At 47.4% G+C, this 22954-nt stretch overlaps 1 protein-coding gene across 1 annotated transcript in view; it reads left to right on the forward strand.

Annotated features, from left to right (window-relative positions):
* LOC122945357 (dynein axonemal assembly factor 8-like) overlaps positions 1-22954 on the forward strand; it is an 81485-nt gene that overhangs the window by 33457 nt on the left and 25074 nt on the right. The window contains exons 19-25 of the mRNA XM_044304431.1: positions 854-985; positions 1351-1542; positions 18009-18323; positions 18600-18662; positions 20210-20263; positions 21356-21525; positions 22572-22767. Of these exons, the coding sequence (XP_044160366.1) occupies positions 854-985; positions 1351-1542; positions 18009-18323; positions 18600-18662; positions 20210-20263; positions 21356-21525; positions 22572-22767 (1122 nt within the window). The remainder of the gene's footprint in view (positions 1-853; positions 986-1350; positions 1543-18008; positions 18324-18599; positions 18663-20209; positions 20264-21355; positions 21526-22571; positions 22768-22954) is intronic.

Consider the following 22954-nt stretch of genomic DNA (forward strand, 5'->3'; position numbering starts at 1 on the left):
AATAAACCCCTGTAGTCTGATCCTGCAGTCAGGTTTTACTCGTCCCTCTGTGGCCTTTTCTTGGTCACCTACAGGCAGTAGCAGAGCGAGCAGAGGGATAGCAGTGACGCCAAGTTGAAGGGGTGTAGAATTAGAGGGAAAATCTAGTATAAATTGAATGTCCATCTGTCATAAAGGCTATGAACCCCTTTGGAGGCAATTTTTTTTAAAATTATTATTGCATTCTACTCATTTTGGGCTAAAAAATAGTTGTTGCATTTGGTCATTATTAAAAATTCTCTGCAGTTTTTGTGATACAGGGGTTACATTAGCAGACTGTCTCTTCCTGTTTGAGTCCCATGACAGCTCTTATCACTGATCTCCCGATTTAAGCCAAATTCTTATCAGTTTGGTAACAGTTTAGCTATAATAATGGTTAATGAGGTCAGGAGATCAGCGATAAGAGCTCTACATGATCCTACATGGGACAGAAAGTGACAGTCTGGAAATAGACTGAAATTTAACCCCTGTATCATAAAAACTGTTGAATATTTTTAATAAAGACTAATTGCAAAAATGATTTTTAGCCCAAAATGAGTAGAATGCAATAATAATAATAATAATAATTAAAAAAAATACATAGCCTGGTACATAGCCTTTAAATAGTGGACCAAAGGAAGTGTGGCTGCAGGATCTGACTACACAGGGCTTGTTTGTAGTCTGTTACCATGCAGATAGATAGGTCTGCAGAGGAGCTGTATACACTGAGCAATATGTTGTGCCCACCTGCATTTCTTCTTTGGTAAAGCTGCACTTTACAACAGACAATCTGTAGCTGACACATCAATAACTAATCACTGCTTCTCTCCTCCAGGATTAATGGGTGATCTGGCTGAGCAGGGTCTCCTGGGTGAAATCCGGACCAACATGCATCATCCTGAGGATCTGGATCACAATATGTGTTTTCATGCAGTGGCTTTTTCTGACAGTCTCCTACAAAGTCTAGGTAAACCATGGTCTCCGTATGTTCAGGACATGGTAACGTGATGGGGAGGAGGGGTGTGCAGCTGCAGTCTCCTTCTCAATGTGTGCCTGTGAAACTACATGGTGTGAGAGAGGGTGGGGGAGCTGAAGTAAGGAGACATATGATTGGTTGAGAGATCTGTGCAGAGCACCATGGGATCTGTGCTCTGCAGGAAAGCCCACCAAAGTAAGGGTAAAAACAGGGAAGGGAAGAGCTGGTGGTCAGGTCGCTGCCTTCCCCGAGATCAGCTCACTCCTCCCCTGCTGCTGCCGCCATCATTCTCGCAGTCTGATTGGCTTCATCATTCTGACCTGACACAACCCCAAAAATGTCTGTGTTTCTGTCAGGCGGAAACTTGCACTCCGTGCCAGACTCCGGCACCGTATGGCACATGCAGTCCAGGCAGCCGTTCAGCTTGGACCCTGAAGTCGAGCAAGTCGTAATCCTGACTATCAGCGGGAGACAGGCCCTGCAGAAAGCCGGACACTTCCTCCGTCAGATCCTTAGACCAAAGCCGAAAATTCAAGACTCAGTGGCAGGTGAGTCCATTTAAAAGACTTTTGAAAAAACGTGGTCGCTTTCTTTCAAAAACAGCGCAACACCAGTCCACAGGTGGTTTCCTGGTACAGCGACTCGGCTCTGTTGGAAGTGAATGGGACTGAGCGGCAACACCACACACAACCTGTGGACAGGTGCGGCGCTGTTTTTGGAAGAAAGCAGCCGTGTTTTTCCTATGCCTGGAAAATCCCTTTAATTATATTGATTTTAGATGCGCTTTAAGTGTGTTTTTTATGTGCAGTCTGACCCTGTTACATGACTGGATGAAACCTCCCCAGAAACCGCATAGAATTTACAGTAAGGGTCCATTCACACGTCCGTTGTTTCTTTCCTGATCTGTTCCGTTTTTTGCGGAGCAGATCTGGACCCATTCATTTTCAATGGGTCCTGAAAAAAAATCAGACATTGAGCTGTCCGATTTTTTTCAGGACCCATTGAAAATGAATGGGTCCAGATCTGCTCCGCAAAAAACGGAACAGATCAGGAAAGAAAAAACGGACGTGTGAATGGACCCTAAATATGTTTTTTTTGGGGGGAAAATAATTATTCCGAGATTTTCGAACTAATGATTTATCCTCTGGATAGGTCATCAGTGTGTGATCGGTGGGGGTCTGACGCCCTGGACCCCCGCCGATCAGCTGTTTAAGAAAGATGCTCTCAGTAGCGCCAAAGCCTTCTCTCTGCTCACCAAGCACAGCGCCGTACATTGTATAGTGGCTGTGCTTGGTATCGCAGCTCAGCCGCATTCACCGTTACTGGGAGCTGCGCGTAGGTCATGTGACCGATGAACGTGACATCACATGGTCTCAGCAAAGCTGCGAGATGGCCGCTACTGCGAGCGCTGGTGCCTTCTCAAACAGCTGATCAGCGGGGGTCCCCCAACAATCCGATACTGATGACCATCAGTTAAAAAATCTTGGAAAACCCCTTTAAATAAAAAATAAAAAAACAGGGTTGAAGCACAACAAAAATGCATACAATTAAAACCACCAAAGTGAAACCACAACTTCTGTGCAGTTCTCTGCTTCCATGTGTGAACATACCCCAATGTATTATTATTATTATTAATTATTAAACCGCCATTCATCCCATAGCGCTGTACATATGAGAAGCGGTGCACATACATAATACAGACAATTGCACTAAGCATAAACAAGACGAGTTACAGACTGGTACAGAAGGAGAGAGGGCCCTGCCCGTGATGGGCTTACAATCTACATGGTATGGGAGAAGGACACAGTAGGTGCGGGTGAAGCTGGTCATGGCGGTATAGAGGCAGCAGGGTCACTGGTTGTAGGCTTGTCTGAAGAGGTGGGTTTTCAGGTTTCTTTTGAAGGATTCCACTGTAGGTGAGAGTCTGATATGTCGGGGTAGCAAGTTCCAGAGTATGGGGGATGCACGGGAGAAATCTTGGAGTCGATTGTGGGAAGAGGCGATTAGAGGAGAGGAGAGAAGGAGGTCTTGTGAGGATCGGAGAGTGCGTGTGGGGATGTATCGGGAAAGTAGCTCAGAGATGTAGGGAGGGGACAGGTTGTGGACGGCCTTGTATGTATTTGTTAGTACTTTGAAGTGAATTCGCTGGGCAATGGGGAGCCAGTGAAGGGATTGGCAGAGGGGAGAGGCAGAGGAGTAACAGGGTGAGAGGTGGATTAGTCAGGCAGCAGAGTTGAGGATAGATTGGAGGGGTGCGAGGGTGCTAGATGGAAGGCCACAGAGGAGGATGTTGCAGTAGTCTAGGCGGGAGATGATGAGGGCATGTACAAGCAGTTTCGCAGATTCAAAGTTGAGGAAAGCGCGGATGTAGGAGATGTTTTTGAGTTGGAGGCGGCAGGTGGTGGAAAGGGCTTGGATGTGCGGTCAGAAGGAGAGGGCAGAATCCAAGGTCGCTCCAAGGCAGCGGACTTGGTTGACCTGGGGAGAGTGTGCAGCCATTGATCATGATAGATAGGTCTGTGGGGGGGTTGAGCAAGATGGGGGAAATATGATGAGTTCTGTTTTATCCATGTTAAGTTTAAGAAAGCGAGAGGCGAAGAAGGAGGATATGGAAGATAGACATTGTGGGATTCTGGATAGTAAGGTGGTGATGTCTGGACCAGAGAGGTAGATGTGTGTGTCGTCAGCATAGGAGTTATACCGAAAGCCATGGGACTCTATGAGCTGTCCCAGGCCGAGGGTGTAGATAGAGAAAACCCCAATGCAGCTTACGTATACAATACACCTACAAGTGTCCACCCGAAGCCCTGAAAGGCAGTTGGTCACCTCCAAAATCAGTATCACAGTAAGCATACTGCCTTATAGGGTAGGTGCTCCTAAACATAACCATACCGTTCTTGTGACATCCGGTTCTTTCATCTTGAGAAATGTTTTCATCGCAACATGGATGGGGCCGCTCCGTTCTGTGCCGCCGGCTTCCACTCCGTCATCATGACAGCCTCGGAAATCTCAGGGACTGTTAATCAAAGACGAGAAGTTGCATCGGTTGGAGTTCTGGTGGGGCGATGGTGCACCAAACAGAGCGCCCCGCCCACGGTGCACCGAAAACCTTATTTTCATAAAAATGAAGCATTTCTCAGGATTAGGCTCCATTCACACGTCCGCAAAATGGGTCAGCATCCGTTCCGCAATTTTGCGGAACGGGTGCGGACCCATTCATTCTCTATGGGGACGGAATGGATGCGGACAGCACAGCAGTGTGCTGTCTGCATCCGCAATTGCTGAGCGCTGCCCCGATCTTCGGGTCCGCAGCTCCGCAAAAGATAGAACATGTCCTATTCTTGTCCGCAGCTGCGGACAAGAATAGGCTTTTCTATAGGGGGGGCGGGTGTGTTGTGGGTCCGCAATTTGCAGGTCCGCAACACACCACGGACGTGTGAATGGAGCCTTAGAGGATGGTAAGGTATTGGCAGGTGTTACTATGTTTCTGGGCACCTACACTACATGGCGGTATGCTTACTTTGAAACTGGTGACAGGCTCCCTTTACCGATTGCAGAGTGCATTTATGGATAACGGATACGCTGTGCATTTTCTGTACGGAATTGCAAATCTACAGTCATTTTTTTTTTTTTTCTCCATCCCATGTGGACGCCCCCGTATTGACTTATTGACACAGCCGTAACCGCATTTACAGGACTCTTGGGCAATTTCGAATAGATTTTTCCCACATTATTTGGCCTCTACTAAACAGAAAAGCAATAGATTTCTTCCTTCTGTCGTCTCCTTCGCTCATAGTACGCCGTGTCCTTAAGGATAAATGGTATTGTATTCCTTCCTCTCTCTCTCTTGGCTGCAGATCGGTCGGTAGGTTTTCTAATCCATAACATGATTGGTGATAATGGAATATCCGGCTTACCAGCAAACGCACAGTGTGTCATTTCAGAAAGCTGCCACTAGATGGCAGCGGACACATTGTAATAAATGCATTCTCTTCTGGATGCTGGGGGCCTGGATGTCACATGCAGAACATTCATGTCATGAATCATGATTGACTAATTGCCATAATTGGGACATTTTGAAGCCTACCCTGGAAATAGCCCCAAACGCACAGGAACGTCCTCAAAAAGCTAACTTATGGATGGGTTTGCATAACTCCTTGTGGTCCGGATTGCAGGATGGTCCCACCAAAGCAATGAGTGCCGTCAGCTTCGGCTTTCTCTCCAGGTCCCCCGTCTGACATACTGGCCCCCACCTGAATGAACGGGACTGGAATGGCTTATTACTGGCCCATATAAACGTTAAAGGGGTTGTCCCACGAAACATTTTTCAGACCAACACTTTTCTAATTGCATGTAAAAAGCCACTGAATTATTCACTGAAATCTATCTGTATAGCGCCACCTGCTGTTTGCCTTTTTTGTAAATTCTCTGTCCAGCTCACAGTTCCGTCCTTCAGCTGCAGCAGAAAGGACATGCCCCCTGCGCTTGAATTAAATCTAGCCGACCAATTGCAACAGCGAATGTGGAGATCTCTGGATCCGTGTGAGATACGGGGCTGGTTCTAGCTTTATTGGAAATCGATTGTCATGTTCTATATGATGTCAGATTAATTTTATTTTATTTTATTACCCCTTTAAGATGATTTCTGAACCAAACCTAAATGGGCGTGACACCGGGACCACCTTACTCTAGCAGTAGACAGGGGTCCAGCTCATGGCTAGTGCAAAAAACCCAATGGCTGCCAGATTATCAGATTTTCTGAATGATCAAACAGTCCTAGAAGAGTATGTAACCTTCAAGAAGTTAGAGATCAGCACATGTTCTGTGGATTTGTACCCGTCGCCGTCCCCCGGCGCGATCAGATGCTTCCCAGACATCGTAAATGCTGTCATAACCTTGGACTGCTTTGAAATAGCCGAAAAAAAGTTAGTTCCCATCAACGATGTCCTTGCCAGACGGACGCAAGTCATTTGTCATCTCTGGGAATCAGACGAGTCTGCCATTCTCCGCTATAAATATATTGCATAGATGTAATCTGCGCCGAGTGACTGGCGCGGTGGCAGCAGCGCATTTAACCCTTTCCACCCTCGGCGCCGGAATGGGTGCGTCATGGTGAGTGGGCCATAACGTTACAGCGCTGGCGGTATTATATGACACCCACTCTAACTGATCAGTTGCTTTCAATAGCGACTGCAGCACATAATTGACTTTACAAAAGGGGTGTGTCACACCACCGGCACCCCACAGACGAGGTTGCCGAGCGCCGATGGGTTGGCATTGTTAGGCCCCCTGGGTCTGCCATGCCAGTGGCGAGGCGCGACCTAATAGGCCGCCTATGAATGTAAAACTGACGGGCATAATTCAGGAGTAGTGCGGTGTATTATACACCGTCGAGTCTAGACGGGCTGGGGGGGGGACTCCATAAGGTCCTGGTAGGTTGTCGCAGGTATCTGGAGCCATGCTGACTGCAGTCTATCCCACAGCTTCTGGAGGGGGCCGGTGGGGGAATCCATAGAGCATGACACGATGATCGAGGTGGTCCCGCGGAGGCTCAGTTGTCTTCCAGTGTGGGGTATTAGGGTCAGGATAGTAGTTGGAAGTCTTGGTCATGCTCTTCCGGCCATTTCTACTTATGTGACATGCCGCAATTGTCTTGCTGGAAGATCCCATCCGCCCCAAGGAAGACAATCCGCATGTATGGGTGTACGTGATCTGCAAGAAAGGATTCCTACCCAAATCGGTTAGGCCTCCTGCACACGAACGATACGGATTAGGCTCAGATGCGTTCAGGAAAACTCGCACCATTTCGCAAGCAATTGCAGTCAGTTTTTTTTTTTTTGGGCGGGTGAAATGCGCATTGATGCGTTTTTCACGCGCGTGCTAAAAAACGGAATGTTTACAAACAACATCTCTTAGCAACCATCAGTGAAAAACGCATCGCATCCGCACTTGATTGCGTTCACTTCTATGGGGGCCAGCGTTGCGTGAAAAACGCGGAATATAGAACATGCTGCGATTTTTCACGCAACGCACAAGTGATGCGTGAAAAACAACGCTCGTGTACACAGACCTATTGAAATGAATGGGTCCAGATTCAGTGCGGGCGCAATGCGTTCGCATCACGCATTGCACTCACGCGGGAAAACTTATTCGTGTGAAAGGGGCCTTAGAGCGCCTTCCACATGGATGAGTGGCCCAGAGAATGGCAGGAAAACCTTCCCCGGACCATAACGCTGCCCCCGCCAGCTTGTGTTCCTCCAGCAATGGCTGCAGGGTGTTTGTTGTTCTCTGACGTTCCTCTTCTGACGCGAACAGTCCATCCGTTCCATGAAGCAGAAGATGTGACTCGTCAGAGAAGACGACCCTTTGCCAATCAGCGGAGGTCCGATTCCCATACTGCCGCGGAAACTGAAGCCTTTTCTGCTGATGTAACTCGGTTAGCTGAGGAGCAGTGGCCGTCCGTCTGCCCCGGAGCCCCATATACAGTAGGACCTCTGACCTGTAGTGTCAGACACACGTCTGGTGCCTGTGGTTCACTTTGGTGATGCAGCTGCTCCACTGTAGCGGTCGTTCAAATCTTGCGCACCTTTGTAGACTTTCACCTCTCACATCAATGGCACATGGTGCTCTGCTGTCTCCACGTCTCTTATTCACAATGGGGCCATTTGTCCACCCTCCATACACTATCACCACAGCAGCACGAAAACAGTTCACACTGTGCAGTTTCACAAATTCCGCCACCCGGGACCCAAAAGCCGATAAACATCCAATTTTGCAATTCTGAAAAATCCCCTTTTTACCCATGACAGCAACAAGGGGAGCAGACAGCCTATCACACCTTATATACCCACCGAGACAGCTCAGCACACCTTATATACCCACCGAGCCAGCTCAGCACACCTTATATACCCACCGAGCCAGCTCAGCACACCTTATATACCCACCGAGCCAGCTCAGCACACCTTATATATCCACAGAGCCAGCTCAGCACACCTTATATACCAACGAGCCAGCTCAGCACATCTTATATAACCACCGAGCCAGCCCAGCACACCTTATATACCCACAGAGCCAGCTCAGCACACCTTATATACCCACAGAGCCAGCTCAGCACACCTTATATAACCACCGAGCCAGCTCAGCACACCTTATATAACCAACGAGCCCGCTCAGCACACCTTCTATAACCACCGAGCCAGCCCAGCACACCTTATATAACTACCCAGCCAGCTCAGCACTCCTTATATACCCACCGAGCTCACTCAGCACACCTTATATACCCACCGAGCCAGCTCAGCACACCTTATTTACCCACCGAGCCAGCTCAGCACACCTTATATACCAACGAGCCAGCCCAGCACACCTTATATAACCACCGAGCTAGCTCAGCACACCTTATATAACCAACGAGCCCGCTCAGCACACCTTCTATAACCACTGAGCCAGCCCAGCACACCTTATATACCCACCGAGCCAGCTCAGCACTCCTTATATACCCACCGAGCCAGCTCAGCACTCCTTATATACCCACCGAGCCAGCTCAGCACACCTTATATACCCACAGAGCCAGCTCAGCATATCTCATATACCACCGAGCTAGCTCAGCACACCTTATATAACCACCGAGCCAGCCCAGCACACCTTATATAACTACCCAGCCAGCTCAGCACACCTTATATACCCACCCAGCCAGCTCAGCACACCTTATATAACCACCCAACTAGCTCAGCACACCTCATATACCAGTGATGGCTAACCTTGGCACTCCAGCTGTGGTAAAACTACAACTCCCAAGATGCCCCCCTTGCTTGGCTGCTCTCAGAACTCTATAGAAATAAATGGAGCATGCTGGGAGTCATAGTTTCACCACAGCTGGAGTGCCAAGGTTAGCCATCACTGTCATATACCAACGAGCCAGCTCAGCACACCTTATATACCCACCATGCTAGCTCAGCACACCTTATATACCCACCCAGCCAGCTCAGCACACCTTATATACCCACCGAGCCAGTTCAGCACACCTTATATACCCACCGAGCCAGCTCAGCACACCTTATATACCCACTGAGCTAGCTCAGCACACTTTACATACCCACCGAGCCAGCTCAGCACACCTTATATACCCACCGAGCCAGCTCAGCACACCTTATATACCCACCCAGCCAGCTCAGCACACTTTACATACCCACCGAGCCAGCTCAGCACACCTTATATAACCACCGAGCCAGCTCAGCACACCTTATATAACCACCGAGCCAGCTCAGCACACCTTATATAACCACCGAGCCAGCTCAGCACACGGGACTGCCTTCATGAGCTTCATCGAAAGTGGTCATAATAATGTGACTCGACTGTGTAGTAATAATCAGGAGATCAGATATTCAAGTCCCACAGAGGGAGTAAAAAAATCTAATAAAGACCACTGTTTGTAGAAAAATGTTAGCAATCCCAAAAGTGCAACAAAAAAAAATATTTTCCTTTGTAAAATGCTTTACTGTGGAAACATTTTAAAAACTTAAAACTTCATAATTCATATAGTAGTATTATAACGACCCCAACTGTAGAATTAAAATGTTATTTTTCCCTTAGAAAGGTTTTCTGAGATTTTTATACTGATGACCTGCCCTCTGGATAGGTCACCAGTGTCTGATCAGTGGCATCCGACACCCAGGACCCCCGCCGATCAGCTGTTTATGAAGGCACAGGCCTTCCTGTGATCTCCACTGCCTTCTCCCTGCTCCCCAAGCACAGCGCCCCACACTGTATAGTGGCCGTGCTTGGTATTGCGCTCAGCTCCATTCACTTCTATGGGGCTGAGCTGCTCCTAGGCCACGTAACCAATGAACGTGACGTCACTGGACTAAGAAAAGCAGAGAGAAGGCTGCGGTGCTCACAGGAGCGGCGGTGGCTTCTCAAACAGCTGATCGACGGGGGTCCCGGGTGTCAGACCCCCACCAGATACTGATGACCTATCCTGAAAATCTCGGGACAACCCCTTGTAAGGAATTTATTATTGATGGCTGATCCTAAGCACAGGCCATCTGTATCAGATTGGCGGGGGTCGGGCACCCTGCACCACCACGCAGCAGCTGTTCTTGAGCGGAATCACCCAGGGTGTGCAGCGGACGGAGCTGGTCACGTTGAAATGAATGGTAAACAGCTCCGTCCACTTCCCTTTAAGACGCAACAAAAGGCGATTACGATCTGGAGACCAGTGGTCTCATTGTGTGCACCAGCCACTTCGCGGGCACTTCTGTGCTGTGGTGCGATGCTCTGCAGATCGGTGCAGACCATCTCTGGAACCACCTGTGCCCTAATAAGAGCCGGCAACACTTCACTGCTTCCAAACAGAAGCGAGCGCGGCACAGTACTCCGGCAGGGATGAGTCAGCGGTGCGATAATTTGGAGTCAGGCCCCCGGGGACCAGGGATTGGGTAGGAACAGCTTTTGCGCTGTGAGATTTCTGCGGACATAGACACATCTGGCCGGGCTGCAGACACTGCTGACATCATAGGTACAGAGCAGCAGCTGCGGGGATGCCCAGCGTCCACTGATACCCAGCCCCCCGCTGTGTCTGTTCTGCTCCCCCCCCCCCCCCCGTGCTCCCGTCCTTCACCCCCGAGGGACACTAAAATGAACGTCAGCTTCACTAATGCAAGTTTTCTCTCATTTGTATCACTATCCACATCTTCGAGTCGTCCTCTCGCCCATGCATATACGCTTCATCTGTTTCCGGAAGAGCTGGGTGCCACCAGCATGGCTCCTATCATAGTGCCGCACTCAGCTTTTCGCTGCTCCTGAACGTTAAGTCTGCCTGAAGATCCCTGCCAATCACGTAGGTTTCGTTAGATACGAGTCCTGCGCTAATTTCCGTTCACTGACGGGAAGCAGGCATCTTGAAAACAATAAATTGAAAGGCAAATTTATATTATAAAGCGACATAATTTTTCATCACGTGATGAAGGCGCTTTGTGTGTATAATACTTTTCTCTTTTCATGAAACTATATGAAAACTATACTATGAAACTATGAAAAATGCCTGTTTCCGCATGTGCTGCCATCTAGTGGACAAATAACATAAAAAAACATCATGTTTTACAGTCTACAGTGAAGGCTCATGATGTGTCTGCAGAGGGAGGGGTGGAGTTTTGTGGGTCAACAAGGTGATGTCACTGAGGAAGGGGGAGCGTTATGTGGGGAAGGATGGTGATGTCACTGAGTAAGGGGTGGAGTTATATGAGAAAGGAAGGTGATTTCAGTCACGGCAATGTTATCTGGAACAAGAAGATTATGTCTTTCAGTAAGGGGTGGCGTTATTTGGGACAGGAAGCTGATGTCACTGAGTAAGAGGTGGAGTTATCTGGGAAAGGAAGGTGATGTCACTGAGTAAGAGGTGGAGTTATCTGAGACAGGAAGGTGATGTCACTGAGTAAGAGGGGGAGTTGTCTAAGACAGGAAGGTGATGTCACTGAGTAAGAGGGGGAGTTGTCTAAGACAGGAAGGTGATGTCATTGAGTTAGATGTGGAGTTATCTGGGACAAGAAGGTGATGTCACTGAATAAGGGGTGGGGTTATCTGGGACAGGAAGGTGATATCTTTTTCTTCTATATATATAAAGAAGGACGTATATATTTATGTGTGTGTGTATGTATGTATGTATGATCCGCGATCACTCAAAAACGCAACCATCGATTTCAACGAAACTTGGTATACACATCCCTTGCTACCTGGAAAGAAATCTTGTGGGGGTCATTCGCCCCTACACAGCAGCTGCATGGAGCTCCAACTGTTTTTGCTGCACACATATTGCTCTGTAACTCAAAAACTCTTCGAACTATTTCTACTAAACTTGGTAACATATCACTTACTATCTGGGAAAGAATACTGTGGAGGTAACAGGCCGGTACACAATGAGTTTCTGTCTGTCTGTTCTTTATGCGCGACCAAACGACTTGACCGATCTTCACCCAATTTGAAACACAGGTGCATCAGGTGTCCAGGAAGGTTTTAGACCGGGTCTCAGGTCTCTAGGACATACCGTTCCTGAGATATTCCCAAAAAAATACCTGCATTAGCCAATACAAGCCTGCAAGTCTTTCTCTTCATATCCCAACTGCCATACACACGGTCACATGTCCCTTATCAGCCAATAGAAGCTCGCAGGCCCTTAGTCTCCACATACACACAGTTTTACTCCAGGTTTCCATAACAACTGTAGGTCAGCTTTAGGCTAGGGCTACACGGCGACAATAAGTCGCACGACACATAGGGCACAACTACACTGCTACATGTGTCGCGTGATAATTTTTATAATGATAGACACTGCAACATGTGACACGCTGCGACTGAGATGCTACAGTCGCAGAAAAATCCATCTTGGATGGATTTTTTGCAATGTCGTGTTGCAGTTCCAGCATGTCACATGTCGCAGTGCAACACCATAGACTATCACTATAAAAATTGTTGAGACAAAATGACGCGCGACAAATGTCGTTGTGTAGCCCTAGCATTAAAGGGGCAGGGCGCTGTGGAGGTCACTGTTAAAGGGGCGGACACTGTAGAGGTCACTGTTAAGGGGGCAGGGGCTACTATTAAAGGTGCAACTGCTGTGGAGGTCACTGTTAAGGCAGCAGGGTACTATGGGGGTCACTGTTAAGGGGGCGGGCCACTGAGGAGGTCACTGTCAAGGGTGTGGGGTGCTGTGAAACACACTGTTAAAGGGGCGGGCTGCTGTGAAGGTCAAAGTTAGGGGATGGGCTGCTGTGGAGGTCACTGTTAAGGCAGCAGGGTTCTATGGAGGTCACTGTCAAGGGTGTGGGGTGCTGTGAAACTCACTGTTAAAAGGGCGGGCTGCTGCGAAGGTCAAAGTTAAGGGGATGGGCTGCTGTGGAGGTCCCATTTTAAAGTGGCGGGCACTGTGGGGGGGGGTCAGTGTTAAGGGGTGGGGGACTGCGGAGTTCACTGTTAAAGGGACGGGGTGCTGTAGAGGTCACTGTTATGGGGGATACTGTCGATATCTTTTAACGACACACAGAAACATTGAATGAAATAGATGAAATATACCCGCGTCCTTCTGCTAGTCAATAAATATAAACAAAGAATCCTAAACATTAACCCCTTCACGCATTACATGAGCCCCCTCCATATGTGCGATCGCGCCGCCCCTACCATTTAACCCCTCAGGTACCGCGATCAAGGCTGATCGCGGCACCTGTGAAGTGATGCGGCTCCATCTTCCTTCCGATCGGAGCCCCCGCAGTGAAATCGCGGGGCTCCGATTGGTTGCCATGGCAGCCTGGACGCTGCTGAAGCGATCCAGGTCTGCCATGGCTTTCTCCATACTGAGCTATGCACGAGGCACAGCGCTGAATGGAGTGTGTAAAAATGCAATTCACCGTAATAGATCTCTATTATAGTGAATAGGAGAGGGGATCAAAAGATCCCATGTACAAGGCCCCTATGGGGGCTAATTGTTGTAAAAAGAAAAGTTAAATGAAGTTAAAAAAAAGTAAAAAAAAAACACCAATATATTAAAAGTCAGAATTGCCCCCCTTCCCAATTTTACATATAAAAATACATAAACAATAAAAAAAATAAACATATTGGGTATCGCCGCATCCGAAAATGTCTAAACTATCAAAATATTTTAAAAAAAATCTTGTGCGGTCAACGCTGTAACAGAAAAAAATTGAAAAACACGCGATTTACCATTTTGTTTGTCATTTTGTCCTAAATTTTTTTAAATAATTACGGTGATCAAAACATTGTATATACTACAAAAAGGGCATCAATGAAAACTACAGTTCGTTACGCAAAAAACAAGCCCTTATGAAGCTCTGTAGACCGCAAAATAAAAGTGTTCTGGCTGTCAGAATATAGCGATGCAAAGAAAATTTTTATTTTCCTAAAGGTTTTCATTTTTTTCAAAGTAGTAAAACAAAAACTGTTCAAGTTTGGTTTCGCCGCATTCGTATTGAGCCGCAGAATAAGAACGTCAGGTCATTTTTAGTGCATAGTGAACGCTGTGATGTCAAACCCCCAAAATCCTTGGTGGAATTCATTTTTTACAAGACATGGTAAATTAAATGGTGGCATTAAAAAATGTATTTTGTCCTGCAAAAAATAAGCCCTCATATAGCTATGTGAACGGAAAAATCAAAATGTAAAATGTAAAAATGAAAATAGGCCTGGTCTTGAAGGGGTTAAATGAATGTAACATGACTGAAGAATAGAACTGAATGAATACTTTGTTCTGATTACACTTCGTTATATGTAATAAGCTCCAGCATTAAGGCGATCCTGTCCCTTTAAGCTTGGACTGCTGACATCAGAGGTGCCCATATATTTGTGCTTTCCCCTCGGCCTAGAACAGCGGGTGTCAAGGATTTTCCTGCAGTTCTCCTCATTACAGAATCCTCGGCCTCCACCGCGCACGTCACCCCCCATCTCCCCCGGCTCGCCCTCCTTAATGGGCACATACTGCCTGAGGCTTCGCCATCGGCTCCTCCAAATTTGACAGTCCTCTATTTTTGGGTATCTCCATAAATAGGAATCCAAGGGCTTCCCCATTGGTGTCGTCTGGTAAGGACCGAGCTCCCTGCTGCAAATGTCGCTCGTCCTGATGAAGCCGGAGGGAGAAGGGGATCACGGGGCGTCTCCTGGAACAGGGCTTTATGAGCCCGATCCCAGAGGTCTCATAGAGACGCAGGGTGGTCACCTACAGAATCCGGACCCTTCCTCACAAAACTGGCGGGATAGAGGTTTCTTCAGCTCAACGGTAGGGGACAAATGAATAATTTATATTTAGTTCTGTTTATTTTAAGGGAAAAGACTCTTTAAAAATTAAACGGATCCGACAAACGTGTAGACTGGACGTGCGTTAATGGAGAAAAAAAGGATAAACTGCTACCAAATGCCTTTTTAAGTGACCTTTAAAACTGGACCATGATGCTTTGCAGCAAAGTACAGAATTTAGGCTTCCTGTGGTGTGGGCGGGTCTGTGACTCCCACTGGGTTCTCCATGTTTTTATTGTCAGCCGCCAATCATTGCATTTGTTTATTAAAGGGATTTTCAGGATTTAATAACTGATGACCTATCCTCTGGTATCTGATCGGTGCGGGTCCGACACCCTGGACCCCCGCCAATCAGCTGTTCGCGAAGGCACCAGCACTCGCGGTAGCGCCGTGTCCTTCTGACAGCTTTCCCTATGCCATGTGATGCCACGTTCATCGGTCACATGGTCTAGGCGCAGCTCAGCCCCATTAAAAAAATTCCTGAAAATCCTGTTAACCCATCTCTTAAAGGGTTATTCCATGATTTTAATATTGATAGGGCATCAGTATATGATCAGTGGGGGTCCGACAACTCACATTTCCACCAATCGGCTGTTTCACGGTAGTGTCGGCACTACACAGTTCTGTTCACTGTGTTGGGGGAGCTGCACTGCAGTTACCAGCTCCGTCCACAATGGACCAAGTTGTCTAGATCCGACACTAATGCTACTCTGAAACAGCTGATTGGCGGGGGTGCGAGGTGTCGGACCCCGCCAATCTGATACTCATTACCTATCCTGAGGATCAATATTAAAATCCTGGACAGCCCCATTAAGCTGTCTAGACATTAGATGAATATCGGCCAAACCCAACAATGTATGTATATGGGGGTATCGCGACTCTACCCTTATGGCAGATGTTTAACCCACTTGTTCTCACTGGAGATAAGCCATCTCCAGAGGTGTCTGGCAGCAGTGTCCTCCCTTCTTCTCATTGAGAATACTTGCATGCTCAGCCAAGCCCAAGCCACTTACTGTTGGCGGTAATAGATGATACTGCAGTTGCAAGAAAAAGTATGTGAACCCTTTGGAATGATATGGATTTCTGCACAAATTGGTCAAAAAATGTGATCTGATCTTCATCTCAGTCACAACAATAGACAATCACAGTCTGCTTAAACTAATAACACACAAAGAGTTAAATGTTACCAAGTTTTTATTGAACACACCATGTAAACATTCACAGTGCAGGTGGAAAAAGTATGTGAACCCTTGGATTTAATAACTGGTTGAACCTCCTTTGGCAGCAATAACTTCACCAAACGTTTCCTGTAGTTGCAGATCAGACGTGCACAACGGTCAGGAGTAATTCTTGACCATTCCTCTTTACAGAACTGCTTCAGTTCAGCAATATTCCTGGGATGTCTGGGGTGAATCGCTTTCTTGAGGTCATGCCACAGCATCTCAATCGGGTTGAGGTCAGGACTCTGACTGGGCCGCTCCAGAAGGCGTATTTTCTACTGTTTAAGCCATTCTGTTGTTGATTTACTTCTATGCTTTGGGTCGTTGTCCTGTTGCAACACCCATCTTCTGTTAAGCTTCAGCTGGTGGACAGATGGCCTTAAGTTCTCCTGCAAAATGTCTTGATAAACTTGGGAATTCATTTTTCCTTCGATGATAGCAATCCGTCCAGGCCCTGACGCAGCAAAGCAGCCCCAATCCATGATGCCCTCACCACCATACTTCACAGTTCGGATGAGGTTTGATGTTGGTGTGCTGTGCCTCTTTTTCTCCACACATAGTGTTGTGTGTTTCTTCCAAACAACTCACCTTTGGTTTCATCTGTCCACAGAATATTTTGCCAGTACTGCTGTGGAACATCCAGGTGCTCTTGTGCAAACTGTAAACGTGCAGCAATGTTTTTTTTGGACAGCAGTGGCTTCCTCTGTGGTGTCCTCCTATGAAATCCATTCTTGTTTAGTGTTTTACGTATCGTAGATTCGCTAACAGGGATGTTAGCATATGCCAGAGACTTTTGTAAGTCTTTAGCTGACACTCTAGGATTCTTCTTCACCTCATTGAGCAGTCTGCGCTGTGCTCTTGCAGTCATCTTTACAGGACGGCCACTCCTAGGGAGAGTAGCAGCAGTGCTGAACTTTCTCCATTTATAGACAATTTGTCTTACTGTGGACTGATGAACAGCAAGGCTTTTGGAGATACTTTTATAACCCTTGCATAAAGCTATGCAAGTCAACAATTCTTAATCGTAGGTCTTCTGAGAGGTCTTTTGTGCGAGGCATCATTCACATCAGGCAATGCTTCTTGTGAAAAGCAAACCCAGAACTGGTGTGTTTTTTATAGGGCAGGGCAGCTGTAACAAACACCTCCAATCTCATCTCATTGACTGGACTCCAGTTGGCTGACACCTCACTCCAATTAGCTCTTGGAGATGTCATTACTCTAGGGGTTCACATACTTTTTCCACCTGCACTGTGAATGTTTACATGGTGTGTTCAATAAAAACATGGTAACATTTAATTCTTTGTGTGTTATTAGTTTAAGCAGACTGTGATTGTCTATTGTTGTGACTTAGATGAAGATCAGATCACATTTTATGACCAATTTGTGCAGAAATCCATATCATTCCAAAGGGTTCACATACTTTTTCTTGCAACTGTATATGGAGTATAATTGCTGACACACTTTTGTACATAGATTAAAAGGGGCTCCATATGACAAACAGAATGGGGTCCCCTACTCATGCCATCACACCCCAAGAGGCCAAGCCCAGGGCTTCTTGTCTCTTCACCCCCTTTCCACCCTTTGGTTACTTTCCAGAAATGTCCACTGAAACGTAGAGATTTATAAACGTCTTTCACCAATAGGGGCAGCTTTAAAGGGGCTGTTGAGGATTTGCAAAGATGGCTGCTTTCTTTCAGAAACAGCACCACTCTGCTCCATGGGCCATGTCTGAATGAGATTGAGCTCCGGTATTGTAAAGAACCTGTGGACAGGTGTACCATTGTTAATGGACTAAAGCAGCCATGTTTTTCTAATCCAGGACATGGGCTAATGAGAGCTGTATGCAGTGAGCTCCCCCTAGTGGCACCTGCAGGCACCGCAGAATGTGATCCCCTTACTGTTATTCTGTGGTTGACCTTCTCCAACGTACTGTATTATGAAATGAGTTGTTTCTGAATTTTGTGGGTCAAATGTGATTTATTTTTATTTTCTTCCCCCAGTAGGAACTGGATTTCAAGGTTTTGAGCTCCTGGGTCTGAAGTGGATGCCTTCCCTGAGTTGGGCCCAGGCTACTGCAATCACCCCGTTTGAGGTAGGAGAACATCTCTGGCAGCAGAGCGTGGACCAGCTAGCCTCTGACCAGGCTCTCGTGTGTGCCCTACGACGTGTCCAAGCCTTCTCCACCCTAGCAGACACCATCAAAGAGCTTGTGCCAGTGACGGGGAAGCGACAAGCCAAGGTCATCATGTCTGCCACTCCTGAAGTTGCTTTTCGTCAGGCTGTCCACTTTTTCACAGATAAGGACCTGGTTTCTGGTAAGCAACATGTCACCTACCCTCTTTCTTCCAGCTGATTCCCCTTTCCTTGGGTTCCCCCATAGTTGTGAGGGGTCTCCATACTGACCATCTAGCTAGAGGGGATTAATTCAGCTTTCATGACATCTGTTATTCACCGTTACCAGCCATTATCACACAGAAAGGACAGGGGTTGTCCATAGGGGGTAGACAACCCCTCTAAGAAGTTCATGGGGCATCCATTAGCAGGCATGCTGTATAGGTGATGTGTCCTTATGGTAATGTTCTACTCCTTAGATTCCCAAAGACGACAAGTTTTGAAATATATTGCTCCTCCCAGGATTCAAAGCAGGTCAGAAGGTACGTGTGTCTGTGGTGAACCCATTCTCTACCTGAGACCTTGGCCTTTACTGCTTCACTCACCTTGTACTGTATGGTGGTCTACCTCTGGGGGCCTTTCAGGCAGACCCTCCGGCATGGTAGGACCTGCAGAGGGAATTATACTTACCTGATCCTCACCTCTGAGTTCCAGCTCCTTCACTTCATGGCCACTGCAGCTCCCCTAATCAACATCTGGTTTGACGGTGGTCACGTGGCCATTGCAGCCAATGACTGACTGCAGCAGTGGCGTGTCTCCCATACGTCATGTCAATAGGTCAAGTGATGCATGGAGGATCTCACCACTGCAGCCAGTTGCTGGCTGCAGCAGCCACGTGACCTGCGTCAAATCAGATCTTGGGAGAGCCAAGATCTCCAGCAGTGAGGGAGCAAAGGAACCGGAATCAAGTGGCAGGGATCAGGTAAGTTTTATCCCCTTCGATAGTCTGGCCCCTAGGGGTTCTCTTTTTTTAGACAATCTCTACTTGTTATAAGTGTCCAACAACAATAAGCTGGTCACAAAGTGTTTTCCTCCTGAGACATCCAGTGATCTCCAGGCATCTCTGAGGAAATGTGGCAGTAAGTGTGCAATTTTTATGCAGCGCCACCACAGGGGAAATTAGGCATTACACATTGTCCATTCGAAACAGTGGGTTGTCTGTGTAATGCAGGACAGGACAGGTCCTCCAGAGCAAGAGTCACTCTTTATAACAGCTCCCCACTCTGGCCAGGAGATGAGCATCCTGAACAGAGGACCCCTCTTCCTTTATTAACCCAGAATATGATATATGGCTTTCATTAAAGGGGTTTTGCCACAAAAAAATATTCTGCATATTTCAAACTACCACCTGGATCTGAATACTTTTGTAATTTCATGTGATTAAAAAATTGCTAAAGCCTTTGAGCTATTCCACAAAATGTAACTGTACAGCACCACCTGCTGGTTATTCTGTTCCTTATTTCTTGTCCACCTCACTGCCGTGGTCGCACACGCTCAGTTTAAATCTTCAACTGCCACCAGCCATATCTTCTGTTAGAAGTTGTAGCAGTTACAGGGAGAAAGCTGCAGCTGCAAGGACCCCCCCACTCTGAGCCGTGATATGAAGAGAGCTGCAGCAGAAAGGACACGCTCGCTGAGCTGCCTGGCTAAAGATAATCTAGCAGAGCAATTGGAGCAATGAATGGGGAGATCTCTAGATCCATGTGAGGCACAGGGCTGGTTCTAGCTTTGTTAGAAAGATATTGTCATGTACTATATGATGTGTGGTGGCATAACCCCTTTAGCCCAATTGGGGTTTCCTGTTCAGAGAGAGCAGCATCCACATGGAGGGTCTTTGACTCTGGAGCACTGTCATGCATTATACAAGCAGTCCATCGATGTAAGTGTAACGCCTCATATTCCTGTAGAGGCATCGAGCACGTACTAGGATTTCCCCCCATCGATGATAGCTGATTATCATAGGACTATAGACTGCACTACTACCAATGTGTGTCCCCTACCAAAATAGCATTTTGTGTCCTTCTGCCAGGAGGGGGAGAGCACAGGGCGCAGACGGAGTCCATATTCACGTACATGCTGTCGGGTAAGTACCTCATGTCATTTACTGTGACAGAAATAAGGAATTCCAACAGTCTGGGGAATGAACGTGATCTCGAAGGTTGTAGAATGTGCAAAAAATAGATCATTAGAGGGACATATGTTCCCTGTTATCAGCCATGGCAGGCCACACAATCCCAGCTCCATGATCTTTCCCTTATGTAAAAGCGGTGCTGGACTTGGACACCTCCATGGAGACCAGGCCAGATACCACCTCTTCTTTAGGTAAGGCTACTTTCACACCTGCATTCGGTGCGGATCCGTCTTGTATCTGCACAGACGGATCCGCACCGATAACGCAAACGCTTGTATCCGTTCAGAACGGATCCGTTTGCATTATTCTTTCAAAAAAAGTCTACGTCAAAACGGATCCGTCCTGAATTAGATTGAAAGTCAATGGGGGACGGATCCGTTTTTAATTGCACCATATTGTGTCAGTGAAAACGGATCCGTCCCCATTGACTTACATTGTAAGTCAGGACGGATCCGTTTGGCTCCGTATCGTCAGGCGGACATCAAAACGCTGCAAGCTGCCTCCAAAGCGGAATACAGGCGCAACGGAGCCAAACTGATGCATTCTGAACGGATCCTTCTCCATTCAGAATGCATTGGGGCTAAACTGATCCGTTTTGGGACGCTTATAAGAGCCCTGAAACGGATCTCGCAAGCGGACCCAGAAACGCCAGTGTGAAAGTAGCCTTAGCCGCGCACCTTCTCAGCCAAAAATAGGAGGGGATCGCGAATACCCAATGAAAGGAGGTTGTGACTCATTTCTGGGTTTATTGCCGATTTTCCCTGAACAATGGCCGCTTATCTTAGACCTTCTGGAGCGGCTCCTCCACTGGTAATTTGAGCTCCAGGTTTTTGCCAAGGAACAGACCGAGGACACGACATGACTGGTGGGAAATTGGCCGAATATCAGATTGGGATTAAGGCTGTCAGCACATGGACGGATCCTGCCACAGGATTTCACTCTGTTTGGCCTCTTGGGTCTCGGTGGCCTAATTACTTCAGGCTACAGAATCATGGCAGCATTAGCTCTTGTTAGAAGTTGTTTTGTCCTCGCTCTTTTTCCCAGGTCCTCCTCTGTTGTACACAGTTCTTCTCCTTAAACCGGGATCCTGGAGCAGTAACCTGGGGAAGATCCTGCGCAGGATTGAGCTGCAGAGGTTTGTCTTGGTGGCAATGAAGTTGGTGACACTGAGCACAGAAGATGCACTACAGGTCATCCCCACCGAGGCGAGAGAGGTGAGGCGTCCATTTTGCTGTAGACCTTGCCCCATGCACTGCCATGTGTCATATGAGTTGAGGAATATGTGTGGTGGAAACAGGACAACCTTGGGGATCGGCTTGCAATAAAGAAGTGGTAAGTACTTACCTGACAGATCCCATGCAGCTGCTCCGGTTCTCCTCACTGGGCTGTACTTACCTGAAAACATGTGACCACTGCAGCCAATCACTGGCATTTCCCGGTCTTGTTGGGTTTACCGCTGATGCCAGTGATCGGCTGCAGCGTTCACATGTTGTCATTATGGCAACAGTGCTGCAGCCAGGTAAGTAGAGCCCAGCCAGGAGAACCAGAGCAGCTGCATGGGATCTGTCAGGTAAGTACTTACCACTTCTTTATTTCAGGCGGATCCCCTTTAAAGTTGACACTAGCAGCTTGCAACTTTATGGTCTTCTGAGGGGTGTCACTCTTGCTGGGACAGGGATTCCTATGGAATATGGTGTAGCATGAGGCAGGGGTGTAGAGGTAGCAGTCACACCCAGGCCCTGGATCTTCAGAGGACCCCTCTACCACATAAGAAAACTTGACAGTATTATAAATGGCACATGGGGTAGGTGGGGTCCTGCTACAGGTTTTGCATTGGAGCCCTGAAGCTCCAAGTTACGCTCCTGACTTGAGGGTTGGCTTCCTCCTAAAAGTGGGGGTTATCTGCATTTTTCCCACCCTTGTCCATAGCCTGTGTCTGGTATTACAGCTCAGTCACATTCATGTGAATGCTGCAGTACCAGACACAGCCCATAGGCAAGAGTGGCGCTGTGATAAGAAAAAAAAACAGGCATGTATGCATTGAAGGGGTTGTACCACACATGGATCTGCGGTATGCCACTCCTGTGTATGGCTTATGTCTGGTGTTCATGTGAATGAAATCAAGCTGCAATACCAGGCACAGCCCCCGGGCGAGGGAGGCACTGTTTGTGTGAAAAACAGCCCTTTTTTTTTCCAAGCTAGTAATTACCAGAAATGCACTTCACAAATACTTACCATGCAGCTGTTAATATCTCCACAGGACAAGGATCTGTGCCAAGCCCACTGTGACTACCTGACCTCAGCCCCGGCCCTTGTGTTGTGTCTCCAGAGGAACAATGCAATTCTCAAACTTCTAGACCTCCTGGGCCCAGAAGATCCAAAAGTGTGTAAAGCTCAAGACCAGTTCCTCTGGAGAGCCCAATATGGCACTAGTTCTGTTCGAAACGCAATGTATGGTATGTGAATCTGCTACATATTCCACAAATATTCCACAAATATTTCCTTTGATGTGTATAAGTCCTTCACCTAGCTGCTGATGCTGCTGAATGTGTATAAGTCCTTCACCTAGATGCTGATGCTGCTTAATGTGTATAAGTCCTTCACCTAGATGCTGATGCTGCTGAATGTGTAGAAGTCCTTCAC

This window comes from Bufo gargarizans, chromosome 8, assembly GCF_014858855.1.
Source record: "Bufo gargarizans isolate SCDJY-AF-19 chromosome 8, ASM1485885v1, whole genome shotgun sequence".
NCBI lineage: Eukaryota > Metazoa > Chordata > Amphibia > Anura > Bufonidae > Bufo > Bufo gargarizans.